This window comes from Equus asinus, chromosome 5, assembly GCF_041296235.1.
Source record: "Equus asinus isolate D_3611 breed Donkey chromosome 5, EquAss-T2T_v2, whole genome shotgun sequence".
Taxonomy (NCBI): Eukaryota; Metazoa; Chordata; class Mammalia; order Perissodactyla; family Equidae; genus Equus; species Equus asinus.
In genome coordinates this window covers 106,286,133-106,313,751 of record NC_091794.1, presented here as the reverse complement: position 1 = coordinate 106,313,751, position 27,619 = coordinate 106,286,133, and the positions used below count along the sequence as shown (strand labels likewise).

General features: G+C 41.3%; 1 protein-coding gene across 30 annotated transcripts in view; it reads left to right on the top strand.

The window, feature by feature from the left end:
- The first annotated feature begins 443 nt into the window (after positions 1–443).
- KIF1B (kinesin family member 1B) overlaps positions 444–27,619 on the top strand; it is a 135,021-nt gene continuing 107,845 nt past the window's right edge. For 21 of the 30 annotated variants that reach the window (XM_070511125.1, XM_070511123.1, XM_070511115.1 and 18 more), the window contains exons 1-2: positions 455–819; positions 16,862–17,042. In XM_070511125.1, coding sequence (XP_070367226.1) covers positions 16,937–17,042 — 106 coding nt within the window. In that variant the 5' untranslated portion in view covers positions 455–819; positions 16,862–16,936. Of the gene's footprint in view, positions 820–16,566; positions 16,593–16,861; positions 17,043–27,619 lie in introns of those variants that run through there. The other 9 variants (XM_070511128.1, XM_070511127.1, XM_070511126.1 and 6 more) reach the window with 2 other exon arrangements.

The window sequence follows — 27,619 nt, the reverse complement described above, 5'->3', positions numbered from 1 at the left end:
TTAGCGTGTTTCAGTTCCGACCGCGCTGTGACGCGCGGTTTCAACGTGTGAGATGTTTCCCAGACGGACAATGACTCCACACTCGGTGGCCTTCCACATTCATCTCAGCTCCTCCGCAGGCGTCGGGACCCCCGCGGTCCCGCCCCGCCCCGCCCCACTTAGCCAAGCTTTGTCCATTTACAAGGCTGGTCATCGGGTTGGTTAGGCACTGCTGCTGCCGGCCGACGCCCTGCGGGGGTCACTCGGGAGGGGCCTCTGGGCGCCCTCTTCGCCCGCCCCGCACCCTCGCCGGCTTCAAGGCCACCAGGGGGCGCTCCGGCGTCTCCGCAGCTTCTCGCCGCAGCCCCTCTCCGCCTCCCCCTGCGATTGGCCGGCCACCCCGAACTCTGCGGTCCGATTGGCCGCTGCCCGTGTCAGTCGCGGGCGCCGGGGCGGGCCGAGGTGACGCGCGGCTGCCGGGCTCGGGGCGGTGTCCGGCGCCGGCGGCTGCGGGAGGAGCTTCGCGAGGACCGACGCGGGGCGGTCAGACGGCGACGGTCCTGGGAGGCGCCAGCGCGAGTCCGAGCTGCTCCCCGCCCGCCGCAGCTGCCATCGCCGGCCCGTCGGCGCGCCCCGGCCTCCCGCGCTCGCGCCCTCCGCCCGCCGCGGCCCTCGATGCGGGGCCGGGCCGCTGCGTGATGGGACTGCGGAGCGGCGTCCTGCGGCTCGCGGCGGCCGCTGCTCACGCGGAGGAGCGTCGGTGCCGGGCCCCCCACACCCCCGCGCGCCGTGGCGCCTGCTGACCCGACCCGCCGGCCGGTGGTCCGCAGCGCGGCTGAGGTAAGGTGGGCGGCGGGCGGCGCGGCGCCGCCGGGCTGGGGAGGGGACCGCCGCGGGGGAGGGGCGGCCGGGCCGGGGTCCGGGCGGGGTCCGGCGGAGGAAGCGCCGGGCCGGGCGGGGGCCGCGGGCACGGAGGGCGCTGCCCGACTGTGGCCCCGGGCGGGGCAGGGGCGCGGCGCGCCCCGGGCTTGGGTCCAGCGGCCTGCTGGGTCCCCCGCGGTGCCCCGCACCAGCTCCGGTTCCCCTGAGCGGCCAGGCTCCGGCAGTGCCCGGCGGTCAGCAGACCCGCCGCTGTCGGGCCGTTCCCGGGGCGCTCTGCGCACGTTGCAGCGTGTGGCCGCGGCGGTGCTCGGGTTCGCAGCCACCCTTTCTTGCTCCCCCGTCCCCTCTGCCCGTTGTGGCTGGCATCGGGGCTTCGGCTGGGAATGTGGTTGTGCCCTTCTGCCGGAGGACGGTGGGAAAGGGCATCGCGTGGCGGGGGTGGGGGGAGCCGATGGCGCAGGGACTGGAGAGGGGAGCGCGACGGAAAGGGAGGGGGCTTGGTGGCTGCCGGCCAGCTGGGGGAAGGCTGCTGTGGTCGAGGCGTGCGGCAGCCCGGGATTACTCTGGCAGCCATATTGGGAGGATGATCTGACAAATCCTTTAGGAGCCAAGTCCGGTTTCTGGAAGGCACCGAGTGACAGCCCTGGCAGCTCTCAGGGTGACTAGCCGCGCCAGAAGCCAAGCTGTGGGGGTTGGGAGGCTGCTCGAGCAAGCCAGTCATTGTTCAGGCAACACAAAACATTCCCGGCCCTGCAGCCAGAGCTGAACTCCCAGATGACTTTCTTCTCGTTGGTAAATTGCTAAATGAGCTTCCGAGGTAGAGTGACTTCAAGATCCCCTTCTCGTTGGGGTGAAATGCTGTGTTTCGGTATTTCTGTTCGGTGGCCCGTGCTGTGGACACGGGATGCCTGGTGATGCCTCACACGTACAGAGGCAGATGGAGGACCGCTGAAGCCAGGTTGCCCAGTACGGAGGCCTCGAGTTAGTGTATTGCGCTGGATGGATAGGTTTTCAAAGTAGCGCAGCGTGCAGAGATGCAGTAAACTCGGAGTCTTAGGATAGCGGCAGGGGCTGGCGGCAGTAATTCTGAGGACGCGGGTTGTCATCTTTGTGGAATCTCGAGGTAGCTGAAATTAGATTGTCAGCGGATCCCTCGCTCACGTCTCCCTCACTGTCCTCGGCAGCTGTTGTGCCGACGCTGAACATGTTGCCCTGTGTCACAGATGTATCTGAGCCCAAGGAAAGTAAGGTGACTGGATTGGGCTAGCTCTTGAGAAGTGATATCATGGTGGATATTTTATTTAAACGCTGGCATTTTGTCAGCTGAGCTTAGTCATAATAAAATCTTAGCTCGTGTTCCCCTCTGAGAAGTGAGTGATGCCTTCTAGTTGACTTGATGTGGTTGCTGAATTAGGAGGCAGGTGGACTTGGTAATGTCTGCTTTAAGGATGGAATATGTAGATTGCGCACATGTTGGCATCGTAAAGCAGATCTGGAAATGGTTAATAACTGCATTCAGCCTGAGCCTGTAAATCTGTCTCTTGCTACATCCTGGATGTGGACAGGACCTGGAGAGTGGCTTGCCCACCCTCTTTGTGCTCTTTGCTTTCATTCAAACTCCATTTCTTGATAAATTCCTGTAACTTCTTAAGTTGAAGTGCTTACAAATTTTCAGATAAGGTTTTCTAAGAAAAATCGTAACACTTTTAAAATTTTTATAATTAAGCTTTCCTTTTAAAACTTGTTTAATGAAAACTGGCTTCAACAGAAGCTGGAGTTTTTTGTGTTACATTAATGTGAGAGAAATACAGAATGTCTGCTTTAAAATTCCATGCCCCAGTTAAGAAATATTTCTAGGTTTAAAATTTTTACTGTTACTCTATTAGTAAAAAGATCTGAAGAGTTGTGGTTGAATATAATTTCAGCATTTGGTAAAATCAGACCTGATTGTGAATCTGATTTGGAGGCAAGATTTTATGAATCTGTGCAGCTCTGCTCTGATGAATGTTTTTCCAAAATGTGTCCAATTAGGTACAGCTTCTAAGGCTTAGAACAGACTGTTTTTCCTTTTCAAGACCGGATATGAATGCAGTTTTCCTTTTTTCTTTCTTTCCTCTTTCCCATTTGGAATTTGTGCAGGGAATAAACTCCTGAGAAATGTGCCAACAGACTCCAAGGTGAAGCTTTCTAGCCCGTTCCCCTGCTCTGGTCTTGTCCTGGGTATAGAGTAAAGGGCAGCAGTGGGCTCCCTGCCTTCTTGTTTGTAAACCCCTTCCCAGGCTGCTAATCACAGCAGGTCTTTTCCAGGCATGAGCATCTCTCTTTGGTCTTGTAAACTAATATGGTATAATTTCACAGGGCTCTGAACTGAAAGGTTTATAGCTTGTCTGCTTTGTATAGATCTCTTTGAAAGACGGCCTTGTTGGAACAGATATTGGTGAATTTCTGGAGTCCATATAAGAGTGTGTATAAGTATACATAGTTTTGGGGCTGGCCTGGTGGCGCAGTGGTTAAGTTCATATGCTCGGCTTCCGCGGCCTGGGGTTTGCAGGTCAGATCCTGGGCATGAACCTAGCACTGCTTGTCAAGCCATGCTGTGGCGGCATCCCACATAAAATAGAGGAAGATGGGCATAGATGTTAGCTCAGGGCCAAACTTCCTCACAAAAAGAAAAAAACAAAAGCATATAGTCTGGAATGTAGAGAAAGACAAGTAACCAAATAAGTAAAATAAAGATTCAATTAAAAAAAATACATATATACACACACATAGTTCTAGAACTGTTTTTCCATGCCACTCATCCCTGTAGAAGACAAATGAAACACATGTGACTGTGATAGGTGATAGGGAAAACCTGCAAAAGGTGCCTTGGACTTTTCTCTGAGTTGGACTTTTTGCTTAATGGCCCAGTGATTCATGTGTGCTCACTTTTACGACATTCATTACCAGTTAATTGAGAGTGCATATAGAGATGTAGTTCTTTACTCTCAAGGAGCTTATGCTTTGCCATTTATGTATAGATATGCTAAGATAAGGTTAACTTCGGCTCTTTTCTGGTTGTTGGTTTTTTTGTTTTTTTGGTAAGGAAGATTGGCCCTGAGCGAACATCATTGCCAATCTTTCTCTATTCTGTATGTGGGACACTGCCACAGCATGGCTCAATGGATGGTGCATATGTCCATACCCGGGATGTGAACCTGTGAACCCTGGGCTGCTGAAGCAGCGCATGCAAACTTAACCACTATGCCAGCAGTCCAGCCCCTCCTTCCTGTTTTAATACAATTTAGTGTACCACCATAGCGGTTTCTGTGATTTTTAGTCAGTCTTTTTCCCCTTTGTATTGCCATATAATACTTACTATCTAATAATTCAATTGGTACTTTTATGATTGTTTTGTGGTTATTTGTAGATATTTTTAATCACAAGATTATAAATGTCTGATGGATTTTAAAATATTTTTTGTTTAATATCATATTCTTTACACCAAAGCTTATCATTTAACTATACCATCTTTTAGCGTTGTTCTGTTTGATGATTTTGATACTTGGCTTAGTTCCCCTTTCCATCCAGATTTCTGACATCATCCTGGTGGATGTCAATGACTGTAAACAAGAACAACGATGATAAAATAGTGTGCTTATATTGAGCTCTGTGTCAGGCTCTTTTCTAAGCAGTTTACATTTATTCACTAATTTAATCCTTATGAGAACCTTATAACAGCAATCCTTATAAAACAGATACTATTATCTCCATTTTATAGATGAAGAAACTGAGACAGAGGCTGAGTGACTTCCCCGAGGTCACTAGAAGTAGTAAAGTAATCACTCTGCTGAACTTCCTTTGTAACAGCCCTTACCCCTAAAATTCTTTGACTTCAGCTCAAGTAAATGTTGGCTTTATTCTGTTTTGGTAACTCAGTATTGTGGCCACAGCTAACATGTCATCACCTTCAGATCTATCTTCAAATCTCAAATTCACCTTCAGATCTTTTTTTTTTTTAAGGACTTTATTTATTTATTTATTTAATTTTTTTTGAGGAAGACTAGCCCTGAGCTAACATCTGCTGCCAATCCTTCACTTTTTTTTCTTTTTGGTGAGGAAGATTGGCCCTGAGCTAACATCTGTGCCCGTCTTCCTCTATTTTATGTGGGGATGCCTACCACATCATGGCTTGACAGGCCGTGTGTAGGTCCGCACCTGGGATCTGAACTGGTGAACCTTGGGCTGCTGAAGTGGAATGTGCGAACTTAACCACTGTGCCACGGGGCCGACCCCAACCCTCAGCTATTTTCTTACTAGCATTTGCAGTTTTTTTTTTTTTTTTGAGGAAGTTTAGCCCTGAGCTAACTGCTGCCAATCCTCCTCTTTTTGCTGAGAAAGACGGGCCCTGAGCTAACATCCATGCCCATCTTCCTCTACTTTATATATGGGATGCCCACCACAGCGTGGCTTTTGCCAAGCTGTGCCATGACTGCTCCTGGGATCCAAACTGGCGAACCCTGGGCCGCTGAGAAGCGCAATGTGCGAACTTAACTGCTTTGCCACTGGGCCAGCCCTGCGTTTGCAGTTTTTAATTCTTTCTTTTTTGGCAAAACCCGCTATGCAGATGCCAGCCTTCCATCATTCCTACCATCCATACCCTCTATTTTTACTTTCTGTCCTGGATAAACCTCGCATAGTGCTGGGGATTAGTGCCACAATTAACGTGTAGTCTTAGGTCTCCCCTGAGTCTGTCTTTGGTGTCTGTTGAAACGATTCTGCTCAGTTTCCTCCCCCGTTCTCCACCGTGGCTTTTCTAAAATCATGACCACTTTACTCAAGCCTCCCTCTGCCCCAGCTTGGCATTAAACCTTACCTACTGCCTCACAGGAAAAAAAGGCATGAGCTCCCTCAGCTTCCTCTTCCTCTGCTTACAGACTTCTCTGCCTTGCTTCTTACCCTCTTTCCTCCAGTCTTAGAGTAAAGGTTGCTCTCCTTGACTTCAGCTAATCCCTTGGCCTGTGTTCTGGAGATCACTGCCTTCTTTACGGACTTACTGTATTGGTTACTCCCCTTTTCCTCTTTCACTGACTGTTTCCCCACAGTTCCCTGAATACACCAGGCACAGTCCCACCTGAGGGCCTTTGCTCTGACTTACTCTTCTGCTTGGAACACTTCCCCTGAAATCTGCCTGGCTAACTCCTTCACCGCCTTCAAGTCTTTGCTTAACCCTCCCCACCTCAGCAGGCCTGCCCTGACCTCCTGCACCTGCCCAGCCCTCCTCCCCACCGCACTCTGGAGCCCCCTGACTTTGCTGTACTTTTCCTTCCTCATAAAGGTTGTTAACACCTAACATTCTGTATAACTTACTTATTATTTTAATGCCCTCATTCCCCCTACCAAAATGTAAGCTCCTCCGTGGCGGAGTTGTTTATCTTTTTTGTTCCCTGATTTATCCCAGACTCCTGGAACTGCCTGTCGCATCACAGGCACCTAATAAACAGCTGCTGAATAAAGTATAGAAACATGCAAGTCTTTTCTATTAGAAAAAAGGGATGGGGGGAGAGGAAAATCCCTCCATTCCTGTTCCCTCCGAGCTGTCTCTCTTGCCCCTCACAGCTAGGTTCTGCCGCGAAGATACTTGGTTGCATTTCCACGTCCTTGCTTCCTAATTACTCCCCACCCCGCCAGACTGGCTTCGGTGACCCTCACTTTACTGACTGCTCTTGCTTTGGTTTCCAGCCCTTTATTGCTGAAGCCTCAGGGCTGGTTTCACACCTTTGCAGTATTGAAAGTATTGCTCACTTCACTCCTGCCTTCATTGAACATTTGTCTGCTTCTGTTTTGGTGGGGCTGGCTTCAGTCTCTTAGGCCTCCTGCTTTTCTGGCCACTCAGACAGCCATCAAATTCATTCAACACAGATTTTTGTATAACTTTTAGAAGCTTACTTTGTTTTTACGAACTAGAATTTTGACTACATATTTACAATGTTGAAATAAATAGCAGAATAGGCTATTACAGGGAAGTTTTATTTATTTATAATTTGTACCACTTACTGCTTCTGAAGCCACCCCTGGTGTTCTAGTGGTTAGGATTCAGCGCTCTCACTGCTGTGGCCTGTGTTTGTTTCTTGATCAGGGAACTATACCACTCATCTGTCAGTTGTCATACTGTGATAACTGTGTGTTGCCGTGATGCTGAAAGCTATGCCACTGGTGTTTCAAATACCAGCAGGGTCATCCATGGTGGACAGGTTTCTGCAGAGCTTCTAGACTAAGACTCAGAAGAAGGATCTGGCCACCCACTTCCAAAAAATTGGTCATGAAAACTCTATGAATAGCAGCAAAGTGTTGTCTGATGGAGCGCCAAAATGTGAAAGGATGGCACAAAAAGGCTGGGCAGGGTTCCACTCTGCTGTACACAGGGTTGCTAGGAGTTGGAATTGACTTGATGGCACTAACAACAAAAACCGCTTCTAAAAAGGATTTGAACAGTTTACTACAAATACCATATATACACTGAGACTGTTAAAATATAGATAAGAGGGGCCGGCCTGGTGGCGTAGTGGTGAAGTTCACGTGCTCTGCTTGGTGGCCCAGAGTTTGCAGATTTGGATCCTGGGTGCAGACCTGCACACCACTCATCAAGCCATGCTGTGGCAGCATCCCACCTACAAAGTAGAGGAAGATTGGCACAGATGTTAGCTCAGGGCCAATCTTCCTCACTGAAAACAATTTGTATATATATATATATGTGTGTGTGTGTATATATATATATACGTATATATATAGGTAAGAAACAAAAATTTTTGTAAAAGGAGAAAAAATAAATATACAAATTGCAGCAATTTATATAATGTGGTTATTGTAATTTAGTTTTGAAACTTTTGGAAGTCAAGGTAAAAAGGGAAAGATAAATTATACAATTTTCTTTCTAGTACAAGAAAGCCTACTGGTTCGTCAACAGAGACTTTTTTTCTCTCTGGTAATAAATTCTAAAGAAATTCTAAGAGAAAAGTGTTACCAACATCGTGGTACAAGGACATACATACTAAATCTTTTCAACGAAAGGATGAACTGTTCTTCAAAGATGTTTTTAAAAAAAGTAATCGACTTGCTTTCCAAACTGAGAATAAAACCTTAAAATGTAACTAAAGTCTTTTCTATGAAGAATATGACTAATGTGGTTCGGGTGTTTGACTTTATATGAAGATAAAGCTGAGTATCCCAGCAGAAAACTCATTATTTAACCCTGGTGAGAGCCTGGAATACTTGTGCTCTGTGTTGTCATCTAAATGAAAACATACCTTTTAAACTTTGGGTACCGGTTTATCATGTGGCAAAGTTGACACATTGTTGACACATGGAAAAGGGTGACCTGCATTCTTGCCCAGATACTGAACTACCGCCCAGGCAAGTAGCTGCAAAGGTATGGTCAGGGCAAGATTGCAGAAAGAAAGAAGCTTGAGTTAACCTCTGAAACGTAACGTTTCTACACCATAGCTGAACTGAGTTCATTTTGGCCTGGACGATTCCAGGAGTAGGTGTTGTCATCCACTTTGACAATGCAAGAACTTCAGTGGAATGTTGGGATTTGAGTGGCAGAGTTCCCAGTGGGTCTGCCAAAATAAAATTATAGGATGTAGCTTCAGATGTTAGAATGAATTGACTTACTAGATAGAGTTTAGTATTAACCATCCAAACTTTTAAAGAAAAGAAAAAATGAAAAAAATCTTTTTCAATTAGAATAGTTCGTTTTAAGCCCTAGGCCATAGGAGCTGTTGTTTCTTGATGTACCTCTTGGTTTGTGGGAGTAAAATCTGTTGCCAGTGAAAAGGAGGATTCTTGACTTCTTAATTGCAGTGGCAGGAGGACACGTGTCTAATAAATCTAAAAATTGTATCAGGTTATTTTAAATAGTAGTTAAAAGAAAACAGTTGGGGAGCCTGTCTGAGCTAGTTTATAGTTTAGCCCTATTTGAGACTGAAAATCTGATCTGTCAGGAGACTCCTCCTGAGCAGTCTGATTTTTGGTATTGGGTTAGAATTCAGAAGGAAGATTTTCTAACATGTGATCCATTTTGAGATTTCACTGCTTGGCTCATGGCTGATTTTTATCCATAGAATCAAAGAGCAAGAAGAGACAGGTAATTCATACACACACAAAAATAAAATTCTTACTCTTTTTTGGGCCATTTTATCAGTATAACCATGGTCACTGACAAATATTGGGTCCTAAAACCTGTTTAGTGCTCACGGAACGTATTGGACTGAGAGATGCAAAATTTATAATAACAAGGGAATTTTCATAGCATCTCAAAATGGGCTCACTAGTTACAAATATTTACTTTTGGGTACCCGCTCATTCTTTAAGTTATAATTCATTCTTTAGAATGTAATTCAGTGGAAAAGATGATCTTTTAAATAGAATGCTTGTTGATATTGTAAATTTGCTGCTGTGTTGCAAATTGTGTGACTATTGAATTTAAAAGACTGAATTTTTTGGTTAAATTCTATTTTCAATTGTGACAGACATGTACTGAATAAAGTATCGATATGTGAGAGTTAAGTGAACTAATTACAACATAAGACAGACTGAACTAAGGAGAAAAATGAGGAATCAACACATTTTGGTATGACTTTTGGCTCAGAAAGAGGGACATTAAGGAATGGATGACTTAATGCTTCCTGTCTTATGGTGACATTTGACCTTGTCCTCAAAAGATATGTACTTGCAAATAGGTTGAGAAGGGAGATTGAGCTTCCAGGGGTCGTGTGTTCGGTGAGGACGCTTGGTGGAGAAGAAGGCTTAAGGTTGGCAGTAGAACAGAGATGAGGGACAGAGGTCGGACCGTGGAGGCCCTTGAATTTTAGGTTATGTTCTGAGGGATGGAAGCCAGTTGAAAGTTTTTAAGGAGAGGGAGTGACATGAACTGACCTCTGTTTTAGGAATATAATCCTGGCTGTTTTCTGTAGAAAAGAGATAATACAAAAACAAACCAACCAAAAAACTAGTCTTATTTTGTTCTTGTTGATTCACTTTGCTGAAAGGTCAATTTGAAGGTTAGCCGTCTTCTTAGGCTCCTAATAATGCAGGGTACTTCTGAGGGCAAGTGAGAATTGCATAAGATCCAAGTTAAGCATTTGGGCAAAAATTTAGAAAAATTCAAATGAATGAGACCTGAATGTTTTATTGTCCCTTTATTGTTAGTGAATGAGTCTGGAATTTTTGCTCCATTCCGCTTTCCTAATGCTTCTAATTCTATGTCATAAGGGAGGAAAACTGGTCAGAGGAACAGTCTAAAACTGAGGCTGTGTAAGTGATTTAGAGTATGTATGGTTGCCTTTCCTACCTACCTTTCTTCCTTTGCGTTTTCAAAACTTGGAAAATGTATTTTTATAAAAGCTGATTATAAGAAGTATTGTTTTCCTTTAATGTCTTAAAAATATTCTGTAATTATTGTTTCTCACTGGAGTTTAAATTTGATTTCAGATTTATATAATTGGTAATATTTTTAAACAATCAGGAAGTTTTGAACCTGTGATTCTTTGATGGGCATCTGTTATAAGAGAGATATTGTTTATAGTAGTAGGAAAGTAACAGAGTAACACTTTCTGTAGTCCACTTAGTTTCCTATTACTGTGTAAAATTTTAACTCATTTGTGAAGAGGATTGCAATTTTACCACAGGACAGTTAAGTCAGAAAATATATATATTTAGATTCAGGTTGTTTTGGGAAAGTAATTTAAAAATGTATATATCACCTCCAGAAAAGAATGACTGTTAGCTTTTTTAATTAGGAAGGAATTTGAAATTAATTTTATCCTTTTTTCTTTTGATCAAATGACCTGTCTCTATTTTGGAACAGCTTATGTTTTTATTAATGCTATTCAAACATCAGTTTGTTGACACACAGTAGCTAGGAATTCAACCAAAATATTTCATCTACTGTATCCAAGATCCTCTGATGGAGGGAATTAGAAACATGACTAAGATTGTGTTCTTGTCCTCAAGGAACTTAAAATCTACAGCAGAGATAAAAAAAAAGCAAATAACTTATTCTGCCCAAGGTAAGGTCAGGGAATTGAAAAAGTATTAAACGGAGAAGCATTTCCATTTGGTTTGGGAGATGAGGAGACTCTATGAAGGCATTATTATTTTTTCCTCCTTTATTTATTTATTTATTTTTGCTTGAGGAAGATTGTCCCTTAGCTAACATCTGTGCCAGTCGTCCTCTATTTTGTATGTGGGACACCTCCACAGCATGGCTTGGTGAGCCGTGTGTAGGTCCATACCCAGGATCTGAACCTACAAATCCTGGGCCTCCAAAGCGGTGTATGTGAACTTAATCACTATGCCATTGGGCCGGCCCCTCCTTTTTAAAATTTAACTTAATTTAATGTTTTTTATCGAGGTAGCATTGGTTTATAACATTATATAAATTTCAGGTGTACATCATTATATTTCGATTTCTGTGTAGATTACATCATGTTCACCACCCAAAGACTAATTACCATCCATTACCATACATATGTGCCAATCACCCCTTTCGCCCTCCTCTTCCCCTCTTCCCACCAATCTAGTCTCTGTCTCTATATGTCTGTTTGTTTTTGTTTTTATCTTCTATTTATGAGTCAGATAATACAGTATTTGAATTTCTCCCTCTGACTTACTTCACTTACCATAATGCCGTCAAGGTCCATCCATGTTCTGGCAAATGGCAAGATTTCATCATTTTTTATTGCTGAGTAGTATTTCATCGTGTGTATATATCATAGCTTCTTTATCCATTTGTCCCTTGATGAGCACGAAGGCTGCTTCAAAGTCTTGGCTATTGTGAATAGTGACACAGTGAACATAGGGGTGCATATATCTTTATGCATTTTTATTTTCATGTTCTTTGGATAAATACCCAGCAGTGGAGTAACTGGATTGCATGTTAGTTCTATTCTTAATTTTTTGAGGAATCTCCTTACTGTTTTCTATAGTGTTTGCACCAGTTTGCACTCCTACCAGCAGTGTATGAGAGTTCCTTTTTCTCCACGTCCTTTCCAACACTTGTTTCTTGTTTTGTTAATTATAGCCATTCTGTCTAGGGTGAGGTGATATCTCATTGCAGGTTTTTTTTTGCAGAGGAAAATTTTTTTTTGCCCTGACCTAACATCAGTTGCCAATTTCCTTCTCTTTTTGCTTGAGTGACATTTGTGCCAGTCTTCCTTCATTTTATATGTGGGTCGCCACCACAGCATGGCTGACAAGTGGTGTAGATCCGTCCCTGGGATCTGAACCTGCGAACCTGGGCCACCAAAGCAGAGCCCACTGAACTTAAACCACTACGGCATGGAACTGACCCCTCATTGTAGTTTTTATTTGCGTTTCCTAATAATTAGTGATGCAGAACATTTTTTCATGTGCCTGTTGGCCATCTGTATATTTTCTTTGGAAAAATGTCTGTTCAGATCTTCTGCCCATTTTTTAATTGGGTTGTTTGTTTTGTTGTTGTTGAAATGTATGAGTTCTTTATGTATATAAAAGGCTTCGGGGTGTAGCTCAGGGGTAGAGCACTTGACTGAAGTCTTTAGAGATGGGTAGCCTATGAAAAGTTCTGGAAGAATAAGTTGAATTTTGAGAACAGGAGAGGAGGAAGGGCACAGTGGGTAGAGGGAACATTGGAGAAAAGACACAGGGCCAGAAATGCTTTCGGGAAGCCCTGTGGTGGGTGGTTAAGGAATGTAGATGGAAGGCATGTTTTGTGGGCTTGTAAAAATAGGTGGTTTATGTTGCAGAACACATTGAAGGCCAGTGTGGGGAGTTCAGACATTATTTGGTAGACAGCAGAGAAACTTTGAGGATTTTTAAGTTGACAGTGATGTGAATGGACCCGTGCTTCAGGAAGATGAATCTGGCAGTATTGTGTAGTATGGTTGGAGGAGGAGGAAGGAGGAGAAAGTGATTAAGAAGGTTAACAGCATTGAGTGAGAAGTATTGAAGGCCTAAAAGGGATGTTGGTGATAGAAATGGGAAGAGAGATTTTATAGGTAGAAGCAGCCGTGTGATTTGGCAGTTGATTAGATGGATAGAGGAAGCAAGCTTTTTGGCTTTTGTGGGAACAGGGGAATGGTGAGAACATTAAAAGAAATAGAAAAGAGGCAGAAGAGCTGGTGTTGTTTGGGAGAGGTGGGGAGAGATTTGGCTTTGGTTGTGTTAGGTTGAATGAAATGCTCACAGGATAACTAGGTAGAGGAGTCAGTCTATTGAAAAGTGTGTGTGGGGGGGACATTAGATACTGGACATGATAATGTTTTGGTTCCTAGTTACAAATGCATACTACTTAAATATCTAAAACCCAGCAAGAAGGTTTCAGCCTTTCTTGTCTGTTTTTAGGTCAGTCAGCAGCATTTTTATGGGGCCTGAATAGAAGACAAAAGAAGAGAGTTTTGTTTTTTTAAATTTAAATAGCTATAATACTTAATAATTGTCTAAATTTTGGCAAGCTTGTTTGTTGTATCTTCCCCTAACAAATTCCTTAATATCATCTGATGCCCAGTCCATGTTCAGACTTACCTGATTATCTAAAAAATGTCTTTTTACAGATTTTCTTGATTAAAAAATCATTGCTTTTAGTTGGTAACTAACACAAGTCTCTTTTATTACCCCCTTCCCAATTTATGCTATTTATTTGAAGAAACTGGGTCACTTGACGTGTAGATTTTTTCATATTCTGGGTTTGGCTGATTGCATCTTTTAGGTGTCATTTAAATTGTTTCTTTGCTCCCTCTATGTCCTGTAAACTGACGGTTAGCTTTGAGGTTTGATTCTATTCCGTTTTTTTAAGGTGGTAGGATAAGAATACTTACTAGGTGGTACTGTGTGTTGCCCGTTGGAGCGCATCAGGAGGCACAGACCACCTACATGTCCCATTTTTAGTAAGTTAAGATTGGTCATATTTGGGCCAGATGTTGTCAGCCTAATCCATACAATATAATGTTCTCACATCAACCAACCTGTTGTCTAAGGCTTTTTTAGTAGCCAGTGATGATTGTTGCAGAGAACCTTTATATCAGTTGGATTGGAAAATGGTGACGTGCTAATTCTGTCGTTTCTTCTACATTTGTTAGCTGGAATTTTTCTGTAAAGAAGACCTTGTCCTACTTGACTATTTGGCTATCCTGGAATATAGTTTACACAGGATATAGAAACTGGATGTATGGTCAATTCTTTTGTTTTATTTGCCAGTTTTCAGAATAATGAGGTTTTTAAAAGTATCATTATGAACTCATGACTTTATGTATTTGACATTTTTCAGTCCATTTGCAGTCTGTCTGTATGTATTTTTATGCTCTAATTATCTCATCTTTGGCCAGTGGGAATCCCTTTAAGCTGGCACATGTGTCCTTTTGCCATGACCCCATTCATCTTTGATAGGTTTCTTGCTTGTAGTCACACTAAAATGTCCCAGGATCGTCTTGAAATTTCTTGCCCAGACTTGGAATTTTTTCAGGGAGCTCAACTTCAAAGAGATTTTTGAGAGGAAAAGATTTTCACTTTGGGAAGCTGTTAAAGAATAATACAAGAGAGAATGCAGTCATGTAAAATGATAGCGATATTCTCATAATGAGTTGGGGGCTTATAAGTGCTGTAGGAAATACCAGTGATTCTTGGGATGTTTGAGTAGTCATTTTGAAAGAGGTAAGACTGGAACTGGGCCATCAAATAGAAGAGAAAATAAAAATTCGTATACCCATTGTAGGGGCAAAATTGTTAGGAGATGTGAAAGAACATGTGTGTGGGCTAGTGAAGGAGCTTGACTAGAACACAGAACTTGACTTTGGTCTTGATCTTGTGAACACTGGAGAGTAAGAGAAGATTCTTGAGTCTGGAAGTGAAGTTGAAAGTAAAGCTTTAGAAAAGTTAACATTGTAGCAGGGTTAAGCAGTTGCATAAAGCAGGGTTCTCAGCTGGAGATTTGCAGCATAATCTTTTGAAAATGGAGAAAAGAAACCCATACCTGGGGTCTGTCTCAAAACCATTAAATACCAGGCTTGGGGAGTCTAGGCTCATTTGCTTTTCAAAAGACCCCTGTGTGATTCTCTTTTGTGCAACCATATTTAAGGCCTATTGGATTAAAACTAAAAGCTCAAAGATCAGTTCCACTATTCCAAGTATGCTAGGCATGAGGTAGTAAGGACAAGGATAGGGTAATGGCAATGGGAATAAGAAGAAGGAAGGGATAGAAAAATGCAAATTTATGTTTCAAAAGTTTTCCAATGGTATTTCATTAATAGTGTTAAAACTAATAAAAGGATTCAAAGAGAAAAACAAAGATGACACCAAGATTTAAGGTATAGGACCACATAGAAGGGAAGATTGGTGGAGGTTGCTGGTTTCGGGTAGAAGATAATGGGACATGTTGAATGTTGAGATGTTGGCTGTATATCAGAGTGAACTCTGGGAGGTTGAAATATGTTCTGTTTCTTGCTTTTTCTGAATGCTTCATTCGCTCTCTTTTGGCAGAGTACTCAACTAGTGACTATATGTAATGCTATATTGATTGGGAGCGTTAATAACTAAGCTTAGATTTGATAAATGTGTTCACAATAAATGTTTGATATATTTAAAAAAGAACAATCTGTTTAATATAAAATGAAATGGAAAACAGATGGAAAAAACACTGCAGCAAATATAAAAAGATTAGTATGAATAAATACTGTAATCATTTGAAACAAAAACAAAAATAGTCCATAAACCAGGCACAGAACTTGAACAGATAATTGTCACAACTGGGAAATATAGTTCATTAATTCATCCCTTCAACAAACATGTACTGAGCTCTTTCTTCAGGTACTGTTCTAAGTGCTAGCAGACAAGATTTCTGAGCATCCTCTTGTTGGTGTGAGAGACGAAAATTTCAAACAGTGATAGTGCTGTTAAGAAACTAAAATAGGGTAATGAGGTAGAGAGTGGCTTTTTGGTTTTTATTTGGTTTGTTTTATTTATTTATTTTTGCCTTTTCCTATGGAAAGCATTAGTAGTTATGTAGCTGGAGATCAGCATTCCTAATCTCTACTTAATTGTGTGGAAAAAGATTGGTCAGATTTAAGTTCTGCTGGGGTACCCTGGTAATTGGATTCTAAGTATTCTTCTTTCTTAGTTTTTTCTTTTGTTTCGTTCTTCTTGAAGATGTTTATATAATGCATAGAGTACAGATTGAGATTTGTTGTTTCTTGTGGAAATTACTTATGTGGGTTCTTTTCACAGAGTAGTGTTTGTTTTGTTCTGTTGGGAAGGAATCTCTTCCTCTGAAAAATGTTCACATTTTTTCCTGTGCCTTCATTCAGTAGTGAAATGTAGTGATTTGATTCTGCCATGAGTTAGGGGCACATCAGAGGATAGAAGCTGAGTCTCTTGGAACCTTCTCTGCTTGTTGTACAGGATGGTTTTGAGGGTCATATGAGATACACGTGAAAGGAGTTATCAATATTAAAGGAATCCCTGGATGCTTAGAAGTTAAAGGAGCTAGCTAGAGCTTGTCTTTGTCCTTTGCTGTTGAATTATATATCACGTAACTGAATGTTTCAAGCTGTAATTAAAGTATAGAAAGTTTAGTGCCTTTCTTCAAAGAAAGATAATGTCACAGTAGTAAGTCGTTTTGCAGATAGGAAGTTGCTTGTGTAAGAACTCTAACAAATAAACATTTTGTGTTTTTCATGTATTACTGAAGATCGATTGGGAAAAACAGCAAGAAAGACACGGTAATTTGCAGAGATATTTTTATGATTAAGTTTAGGGACTTTTTAGGGAGGATAAAGAGATAATGGAATAGGAAAACAAATTTCAGTCTTTAACTTCTGTTTGATAATTTACTGTTGAGAATATAAGATTTATAGGGAAGAAAAGGGATGAGGTTTTTAGAAATGGAAACAGAAATAGTACTAAGATAGAAGATAATAGCTCTTAGCTCAAGTTAGCCCATGCATTCTTTAATTCTGACTACCTTGTATGGAATTTTTTCTTTTTAAAGGAAACTTGAACGTAACTTAAAAAGAAGTTTTGATTCTTTATTTCTGGACTACGTATATATAGCAAGACCATCAGAATGTCGGGAGCCTCAGTGAAGGTGGCTGTTCGCGTGCGGCCCTTCAATTCTCGAGAGACCAGCAAAGAGTCCAAGTGCATCATTCAGATGCAGGGCAACTCAACCAGTGAGTACATGTTGTTTTGTATCAGTTATACTCAGCTTCCATCCTTCCTTTTCCTTCTGCAGTGATCAGAATAAATGAACATCTGGATAGAATGATCCATTGAATGTTTTCCCCCTGTGATATTTTCCCCCTGTGATATGTTTAAATACGGACTGTTTTTTGTTCTTTACAATTGAGAAATCCCTGGAGAACTGAACTAATTTATCTAGTGTTAAGTTGAAATCTTAATGATAAATACTAAAGGTGTAAGCAGTGATTTTTAGTAAATGATGACATGAAATATGCCTTTTGAGGCTCCAGGATGATTTTTCTTTCTTGATTTTAAATAGCACTCGAGGGTGCCAAGATGGTCTTAAAACTTACTCTGCTTCCTTACAATGATTCTTTGAGTTGAACAACAGATGTAGCTATAATAGATAGTAAACTTATAAATTATTACTAAAATTAGCAGTCCTAATGGTTTCCTAGTTTGTTTCTCTATATAATTACTTAGGTGAAAAATGACTTAAGCTGGTTTCTTTTGTATTTGCATGAATAATTACTTGAAATTGATCTGTAGGCAAATTAGTACTTAAAATAGTGGTAAGTTCTACCATTTTGAAACCTGTAACTTTGTGATAAAACGGAATCATCGTTCTTTCAGACACAAGTTAATGCTGAATTGTTGGGGAAACCATTCTGATCTCATCTATTTATGGGCCATTTGCCAGTGTTCTGTGTAGAGGATTCTACCAGTGGGAAATAAAATTATATATTTCTATATGTAAGATGCACAATGTGATGTTTTGATATATGTATACATTGTGAAATAATTACTACAATCACACTAATTAACAGATTCATCACCTCTCATGGTTACCGTTTTTGTTTTGTGGTAAGAACACTTGAGATCTACTCTCTGAGCAAATTTTAAGTATACGTTATTATTAACTATAGTCACCATGCTGCACGTCAGGTCTCCAGAACTTACTCGTCTGATAACTGAAAGTTTGTACCCTTTGATCAATATCTTCCCTCCTCCCCCACCCCCCAGCCTCTGGTAACCACCATTCTGTTCTCTGTTAATATGAGCTTGACTGTTTTTTCAGATTCCTCGTGTACAACTTTGAGCTTTCTATTGCTCATACACTTCTTTGAACTTGGTAAAGAGAACTTGGAACAATCTATTGTTAAAAAGAAAGATTCGAAAGTAGGAGTCTAAACTGTTGTACCATTGTTTGTATTTTACATTTCTTTGTCAGTTGTGCCAGTGAGTCTCTGAGTTATATCCTGTAAATAATTGTAAAAGAAAAAGGGATAGCAAACTGAAGAAGAAAATACGATTCCTAGTTGAACACCTTTTCAGAATAGGGCCATAAATTTTGGAGTTGGTGAAGATATTAGTTCTGGTCACCCATTATTGCTTATCTCCCACAAAAATCTCTCCAGAATTATTGAAAATACAGATATGTGTTTTGATGAAATACTAAAAATGAATGTCTGTTTTTTATTAAAAGTAGTAATTTGTTTAGAATAGGCCTAGGTATATTGTACTAGTTCTATAAAAACCAAGCTGTGGACCACCTTAAGCACAGTGCTGAGCTACCACTGGTTTTTCCGTCATATTTTGTCCAAAACCTTTCTAGAGAACAGGCTGAGTGGCTCTGCTCTGCCTTGCCCTTTCTTTCTTTCCTTTCCTTTTTTTTTCTTCTTCTTCTCCCCAAAGCCCCCCAGTACATAGTTGTATATTCTTTTTTTTTTTTTTTGAGGAAGATTAGCCCTGAGCTAACATCTGCTGCCAATCCTCCTCTTTTGTTTTTGCCGAGGAAGACTGCCCCTAAGCTAACATCTGTGCCCATCTTCCTCTACTTTATATGTGGGGTGCCTACCACAGCATGGCTTGCCAAGTGGTGCCGTGTCCGCACCTGGGATCCAAACCGGTGAACCCCAGGCTGCTGAAGTGGAACATGCGAACTTAACTTCTGTGCCACTGGCCCGGCCCCTATAGTTGTGTATTCTAGTTGTAGGTCCTTCTGGTTGTGCTGTGTGAGACACCGCCTCCACATGACTTGATGAGTGGGGCCATGTCCGCGCCCAGGATCCGAACTGGTGAAGCCCTGGGCCTCTGAAGTGGAGCCCGTAAACTTAACCACTTGGCCATAGGGCCAGCCCCTCCCTTCCTTTTTTGAGAGTCTGCTATAATGTGACTCTGTGGGGATCACAGAGTTGTATGTACCATAGAAGTTTTTAAAGTTTATTGTGGGAGAGACAAGACGTACTAAAATAATGTCTATACAAAGTAAAAGTGATCAAAGTGCTAATTGCCATAAAAAGGGTTTTAAAAAAGTGCAGATGTGAGTTTGGTAAAAGGCACATGTAAGATTCATAGATGATAGGGCATTTCAGCTGGACCTTGAGGAATAAGTAAGGTATAAACTAAACATCCAGTATCTTTGGGGGAGATTTCAGAATTGTAGTTTAATAGAACTTATTAGTGTTGTAAGTGGGTATTGATACTCTCCACCCTCATGTGGCTATAACACATTGCCTCTCTGCACATAGATATTCAGCAAGAGAAATTTGTGGCTTTTAAATTAATATTAGGCTGTTGAAACAAAAATCCTCATTAGATGAATCAGCCTTAGAAAAATTAGGGTTAGTTTATAGCTAAATATTTTGTCATGGCTCAGAGGGTTTGGGGTAGTTTTGGTTCTTTTGAAAGGTGTTTGTTCTTGGAAAGCTGATTATCTAATTGTATGAGAGACATTTTCCTCTAGAATTTTTGGCGTTTTTGTAATGTTTTCTATTTTATATGGCAATTTCGTAGTAATTTGACTAATATGTAATTCAAGTAATTTTTTAATGAGTGTTTTTAAGTGAACTGCTTGCTGCTATGTTTAGAAAGTATTAATGGCTTGTTAAAAAAAAAAAAACCATTCGGCTTAAGTCTGGGAGAGAGCGTGCATTCTGAACCTAGAGTGGTGGCAGAAAATGAAGTGAGTTTGCTGTAGCCACATGTGTTAGCTGCATTAAAAGACTGCTCTCCTGGCAAGCCGGCCTGGACTGCTGCTCACGGGGATTATAGCTGATTGCTCATGGAATGCAGTGGAATGTTCCTGCCACAAGTTCTCTTATGAAAAAGTCTGAGAGGGTGAAGAGTACTTTAGGGAATGTGCCACATCTGAAAACTGAGTAGTAGCTGTTTTATTTAAGCGCTTTCTGATCTTGGAGGGACTATGTTCTATGGCCCAGATAAATGTTACTGCTTTGACATTTTGGAGACCTGAGTGCGTACAAATGGCTTTGTTTAGTAATGTCCCATTATCTTCCAAGTTTCTCCCACTTTGGAAGCCTTTTTTGTTGTCTAATTTTAAAAAGGAAAGTGGGGCAAAATTAATACTCTAACTGCTCACATTTGTGGTTAGGTTACATATGTAAATCTGGAGACTTCGAAACTGCCTAAATTCCCCTCTGAAAAACAGGAGGTGGATAAAGCTGATTCTGAAACACTCCTTCAGGTGATGAAATTGTGATTGTTTGCTTCTTTAACCACAGGAATCTGTCTCCAGCCCTTTGCTAAGTCTCCTTTGTGTATTTATCAGTCTTTCTTTGTCCAGGGTATGTTTTTTTCCAGTACCCAAGTCTTAGTGGGATAGAAGGAACCTTCTTTTGTTTTTGTTTTCTTCCTGTTGTTTACATTTTACATTTTTTTTTAAAGATTTTACTTTTTCCTTTTTCTCCACAAAGCCCCCCGCTACATAGTTGTATATGTTTTTAGTTGTGGGTCCTTCTGGTTGTGGCATGTGGGATGCTGTCTCAGCATGGCTTGATGAGTGGTACCATGTTTGCGCCCAGGATCTGAACCAGCGAAACCCTGGGCCACCGAAGCGGAGCGCGCGAACCTAACCACTCGGCCACAGGGCTGGCCCCTACATTGTACATTTTTAAAGGCTTTTTCATTTACACATGTGCATTTCTAAACCAAATGCTGCACGTCACAACTGGTACACAGAGTGACTTCATGTCCGTTAATGAAAATTTGGCATGGAGAAAGGGCAGGGACGAAATGGAGGTTTGGAAAGGAAGACTTGAAAGGAATTCTTTTAAATCTTTATGCTTTTTCCAGCATAAATTGATAAAATCACATGAAAATAAATATGAATGCATTTAGACTATGAACATTCTGGAAAATAAAGAAGAGGCAAAGAAAAGTCGCGTCTGTTCTTACCTCCTTACGACAGCCTACTGCTGCGTTTTGATGCATTGTTGTTGTTGTTCCCATTAGGTTAAATGGGTAGAATCTTTATGTGATTTTGTGTTCTAGTCTTTTGTTAGTCTTTAGTTTTTTTCTCCTATTAGTATTACCTAATTCTTACTTGCATTTTAGTCTGAGTTTCTTTTCTTGCGGCCTATGGATAGACTTCTGAGTGCCTATCAAGTTGGGAACCCCTTGAAATTATATGCAAAATGTGTTTTATGCATTTTCTTAGAAAGGGGGTAATCACTTTCGATACATTTTTCGTGAGATCTGTGTCCCCAGAAAGGGTTAAGAAGCACTAGCCTAGAATTAGAATAAGGTCTCCTTAAGTCTTTTCCAGGATGAGGTAGGACATAATTAGTGAGATCAGACTAAATCGTAAACTCCATAATAGCATCTACTACATTTACTTAATTGGAGTTGATTGAAACCAATTTTGTCCTTTAGAATGACTTTTGGAATGAGTCGGTAAAGGGAAGGTCCAGATCTTGCACTGTCACTGTCCTCCTCTCCCTATAAGGAGATTGGTGGAAGCTGATGGCAGAGTCCCTCAGCAGTGTCAGGATTGGGGAAGCCTGTGATCTCTAAATCCACCCTTTAGCACAGGCCTGTCTGCTGGCCATTGACTTTGCTGTGGACCTTTTTATACCCTGACCATTCTTCTGCTGCCTCTTGGTTGTTAAAAGCAGCTTTTACCTTCATTTTCCGCAGACCCAAAACATACTTTGTCTTTTTTTCTATATCTGACACAATTTTGTTTCGCAACTTATTAAGTTGACATTCTGGGATGTCTCCCTGTATTTCTTATGTTTTTCTTCTACTGGGATAAAGTTTACAGTCATAAAGAAGGGCATTGGACTACACCTTCTTCTAGTTGAGATACATTAATTTATTGAGCACATTTTTTAAAGTATTCTTTAAGAACATGATTTTAATGGCTGTATAGTATTCTTTTGTATTTATGAACCATAATTTATTTAGCAAATCTCCCATTACCAGACACTTGGGCCTTAAAACTACTTTTTAGGATTGCTGTAAAGAAGACTAAGCAAGCCCCACACAAGTGGGGAAGGAATTGTTTTGTACCTGTCTACCTGGTGTCCCTGCCTGCCTGTCTAATAAATATTTCAAACTCAGCATATCCAAAACTGAATTCCTGATATATCCTCTTCCTATCTGGCTCCCCTGCATTCTCCCTCAGCTCTTTTTGTTGTTGTTGTTGGGGAAGATTCACCCTGAGCTAACATCTGATGCCAGTCCTTCTCTCTTTGCTTGAGGAAGATTTGCCCTGAACTAACATCTGTGCCAGTCTTCCTCTATTTTGTATATGGGTTGCTGCCACAGCATGGCTGCTGACAAGTGATGTAGGTCCATGCCTGGGAGCTGAACCTGGGCTGCTGAAGTAGAGTGTGCTGAACTTAACCACAAGGCGGGGGGGGGGCCAGCCCCCTCCCTCAACTCAATTAATGGCAGCTCTATCTTGGAGTTGCTCAGGGCAAAAATCGTATAAGCATACTTGACTTCTCTCTTAAACTCTATCCATCAGAAAGTCCTGTGGGCTCTGCCTCAGAATATATCCAGAATCTGACCACTTTTCACTCCCTCTCCTGCCACCACCTGCAGTAACCTCCTAACAAGTCTCCTTGTTCCAACCCTTGTCCTCCAGCAGTCTCTTCTCAACAGCAGCTAGAGTGATCCTTTTAGAGTAGAAGTTGGACTGTTGTTTTCCTCAAAACTTGAGAGATGGTTCCCATTTCACTCAGAATAAAAGCTAAAGTCTGTGTAGTGACCTCCCCTCTCACTTTGTCAAACATTTGTAGCTTCCTGGGTCTTTCACTTAATAGTGTATTGGGTACGTTTTTCCCGTGTCTTAAGTATTCTTCAACAACATGATTTTAGTGGTTATATGGTATTCTGTCGAGTTTGTGAATTATACATTAGTTAGCTCATCCTATTTTATCATAAGACACGTGAGCCTTAGGTTCTTCATTTAGAGATGTTGCTAATGCCTACCGAGCCTGCTATCCCAGGGTTGTTGTGAGGATCCAGTGGGATTGGGTGTACAGCATAGAATGGTATTTGAAAAATTATTTGTTAGATTGTTTTTTGTGGTTAGTTTTGGTCCCTAAATTGTTATTTCAATGGGAATATAAATTTAAAGGCAGAAACAATTGAACCTATCACAAAGTTGGAAGAGGCCTTTGGTACAGTGTATTTGGAACTGCTTTTTATTACAGTGTATAATTTAAATTTCTTCAGTTACCTAAATAAGTTGTTTTCATATCCAGATTCCAAAACAGCAAAGAGAGGTGATTGGATAAAATCTTGCAGGAAACCTAGTCAGTCCTCTTTTTTTTTTTTTGAGGAAGATTAGCCCTGAGCTAACTACTGCCAATCTTCCTCTTTTTGCTGAGGAAGACTGCCCCTGAACTAACATCCATGCCCATCTTCCTCTACTTTATACGTGGGACGCCTACCACAGCATGGCTTTTGCCAAGCGGTGCCATGTCCGCACCCGGGATGTGAACCGGTGAACCCCAGGCCGCTGAGAAGCGGAATGTGCGAACTTAACCACTGCGTCACCAGGCGGGCCGCTAGTCAGTCCTTTTTCTTTGCTGCTTTGCATTTTATTGTTCTAGTCTTTTGAGGCTGCCTTAATTAAATCCAAACTGTACTTCATGCAACCTTTATATGTGCATTTGTTGTTTTTTTCAAAGGGGAAGGTAACTTTACCCAGGTTTTTTTTTTAAATGCCTTCTTTGCAATTCTCAGGAGATGTTTTGGAGTCATTTTTTCAAGTCCATGCCAATAACACGATGCTGATTGCTTTTGGTAGTTGCCCAGTGAAGTGTGAAGCGCTGTAGTGGGAGCTAGCAAAGTCTGCAGTGCAGTGCAGTTAGTGAGACTGTGAAAGGGACCACTACTTCTGGTCGTACAGTCGGCAAAGTAGGTAGTCAGAGATTTTTAATAGTATATCAACAATTGTGCTTAGTTTAAGAAAAACATTTCTAGTGGGCTAAGAACTCTTCTTAGTTGCATTGTTTAGGGATGAATGTTCTGTACATATAGGTGGTAGGAATAAGAAATGTGAATTTAGGTTTTGAGAGCATCTATAGGAAATTAGGATTTTGCTGTTCAGCCACTGTGGGCTAGGAGGCCACAAGGCTCTCAGAGTTTAGTCTTGTCTTAGAGATAAATCATCAAAGAAGTGTGGTGACTGTTATGAAAGCATTGACGAGAGACAGCTAAATAATAGAGGGAGGGGTTTGGCGGCAAAAGGTAGGGAATGTCTGGAAAGCCTTTTTGTTTTGGCAGAACATACAGAAGACTGTATGGCCAGAATTAGCAGAAGCTGTGTAAATGAGGAAATGATTTGACTGTATTTACTATTTCCCTGTGACAGTGTTCTGGTCTGATACTGAAGGGCTCCTTTTGTGAATGTTAATAAACCTGAGGAGGCAAAATGGATGAAGGGAAAAACAAAAGCAGGTTTTACTTTTCAAATTGCCTTTTGGGGGAGTGGGAGGGGAACACCATGATTAGTGATTAACAACAACAACAACGATGAACACTTAAACTGTGCCAGCCACAGTTAGGCACTTACGGATTTTAACTCGTTTAATCTTCGCAGTAATCCCATGGCAGATACTCTTATTTTCCCCATTTCACAGATGAGGCCATTGATACTGGCTAATTTGCCTGGGGCCACACGTTTAGGAACTGGGAGAACTGGAAAAGGAAGTCCCTGTCTGACTCCAGAGCCCTCACTGTCAACCTCCGTGCTATACGTATTGCCTCTCAAAACATTTATTGTTTTACTATTGTGTGTAGTAATACTGAAAGTCTATGTCTAATTTGAACTTTTAGATTAAAATTTATTTTGATGTCCCTTCTTGATGCAGGGAAATTGTGAATAAAAAGGGCATTGTTATTAGTTCAGACATCTTTGTGCCACTTAGATTGAACGACAGCTAGGCCTTCGAAATCGTCTCCCTTCAAAACCATTCAAAATTTGCCTAGGAGGAGCAGATTTGTTGTTAATTGAGAATTTAAGGTTTGTTATAGCTAGCGTATTTATTTTATACCCAGTTGATAACATTGTGACACTACAAAGTTGGTAATTTTTTTTTCCTATTGTATATTTATTTTTAATACTCTGGGATTGAGTAAATAGTGAACACATACGATACATTTATCCTGTTTATAAAATTTGGAATCTAAGTTTGTTATTTTAAATGATTAAGGAACTTTATGATTGGAAATCTTTTGCTCAAATCTGCTGTATGGCAATTTGCTTTATGCCATTGTAACATATTTCCAGAAATATATTATTCTGAGTAAGGGAGGGGGCTGCTTATGGGTTTTGGTTTTATGGTTTTGGAATATAAATGGTGTACAAAATACTTTTATTGTGTGCCATTTTTTTAAATTTGGGGTACAAGAAGCTTTTGGGAGAGGAAGTTTATGCTGAAGATGTCACTGGGATTTTTAACAAACCCCAAGCGAGCTGTGTTAGAAAAGTTAATAAAAAGTCACAGTGTTGCCACAATGATATGTTAATTGTAGTTGCAGGCAAAATCTTCAGTAGTTTGCCAACAACAGTATAATTGCTACATAGAGACTTTGAGATGTTAGATAAACAAATTTATTCTGGAGAATAAAAAGGCTTTTAAATACAAATCTTGTTTTGACTGCCTTGTTTTCCAGGGCTTAGTAATTAAAACATTGTTTCTGCATCCTTATGCTGAGGTAGTAAACTTGGAAAGAAGGCAAGGAAAGGGGGCTAAAATTGGGGGTCTTAATATAAGACTTTGTAAGGCTAATTTTGACTTGAAGGGACTCGAAAAAGAGAAGATGGTCTTGTGGGTCATCAGTAAGTTAAAACCTGTGGAACATTTTGTGATAGTCTTTTTAAAGGCATTTGCATTTATCTTGGATAAGGGTCTTCAAGTAAGCCTTTACATGAAAGATGCTGCCCTGTTCGTTGTTTACTCTTCTCCAGCTCTATTAAGGTAATGAATGTCAGCTACAGCATGAGGAATAAACCTTTGAAGACAAAAGGAAAAAGCTGTGAAAGGTGTAGGGAGAGGATAAATGTGGGGTCATCTTCCCTGTAGCCTTGGGAAAAGATAAAATCAGATCTTCAGTTCTGAAGCTGCCTTTTTGATTTATGAAGGGGAACTTCAGAAAAACAGCCTTGAAACCAGACAAGATCTGAATGGCAATGGGAGCTAAGGCCCAGAGGTGAGGGTGAGCAGAATGAGTTATTGGGGAAGTCAGGGGATAGATAGTGTGAACAAAAACTCATTCCTTTGGGGAGTCCAGAAGATGGTTCTGATAATAAGCATTATAATAATTGTAGCTAACGTAGCTAGACTTCCTCCTTGAAACGTTTCCGTCTCTTGGCTCTCAGGACCCCATGCTCTCCTGATTGCCTTCCTTACAGGCCATTCTCTATTCTTCCTTACCTCCTATGTTAAAAGTGCACCAGGACTTTGCCTCTTCTCTGTCTCCAGAGAAGACAGACACTCTACGTGATTTCATTCAGGGTCAAGGCTTTAAATGTCATTGAGATGATGTTGTCTCTCAAGTTTATTTCTCCAGCCTGGACCTCTCTGTAGAGCTCTAGACTGGTCCACCCAGTTGCTAACTTAACTCTACTTGAAAGCCTAAGAAGTATCTCAAACTTAACATGTCCTCAACAGAACTGTTGTTTTCCCTTCCTTGCCTACCTAAAGGGGCTCTTCCTTCATGCTTGCCCATTCTTTTAGTTTCTAAGACCAAAAATATTGGAGTCATTCTTGCCTTCTTTTTCTTTTTTTTTGTAAAGATTTTATTTTTTCCTTTTTCTCCCCAAAGCTCCTCGGTACATAGTTGTATATTCTTCGTTGTGGGTCCCTCCAGTTGTGGCATGTGGGACGCTGCCTCAGCGTGTTTTGATGAGCACTGCCATGTCCGCGCCCAGGATTCGAACCAACGAAACACTGGGACCCCTGCAGCGGAGCGCGCGAACTTAACTGCTTGGCCACGGGGCCGGCCCCTGCCTTCTTTTTCTTACGGGCCACCTGTAATACATTAGTAAGTCCTGTAATCTCTACCTTCACAATCTGTCTTGAATCTGGTTACTTTTTACCATTTCTGCTCTAGTCCAAGACAGTACTGCGGTAGCCTCCTATCTTTCTGCTTCTACTCTTGTTTCTATGCAGTAGTCAGTCATATTTTAGAAATGCAAATCAGATTATGTCACCCCTCTGCTTCAAATCCTTTGTTGGCTTCTTGTCACTTTTAGAATACAACTAAAAATCCTCACCTTGGCCACAGGGCCCCACAGAATTTGGCC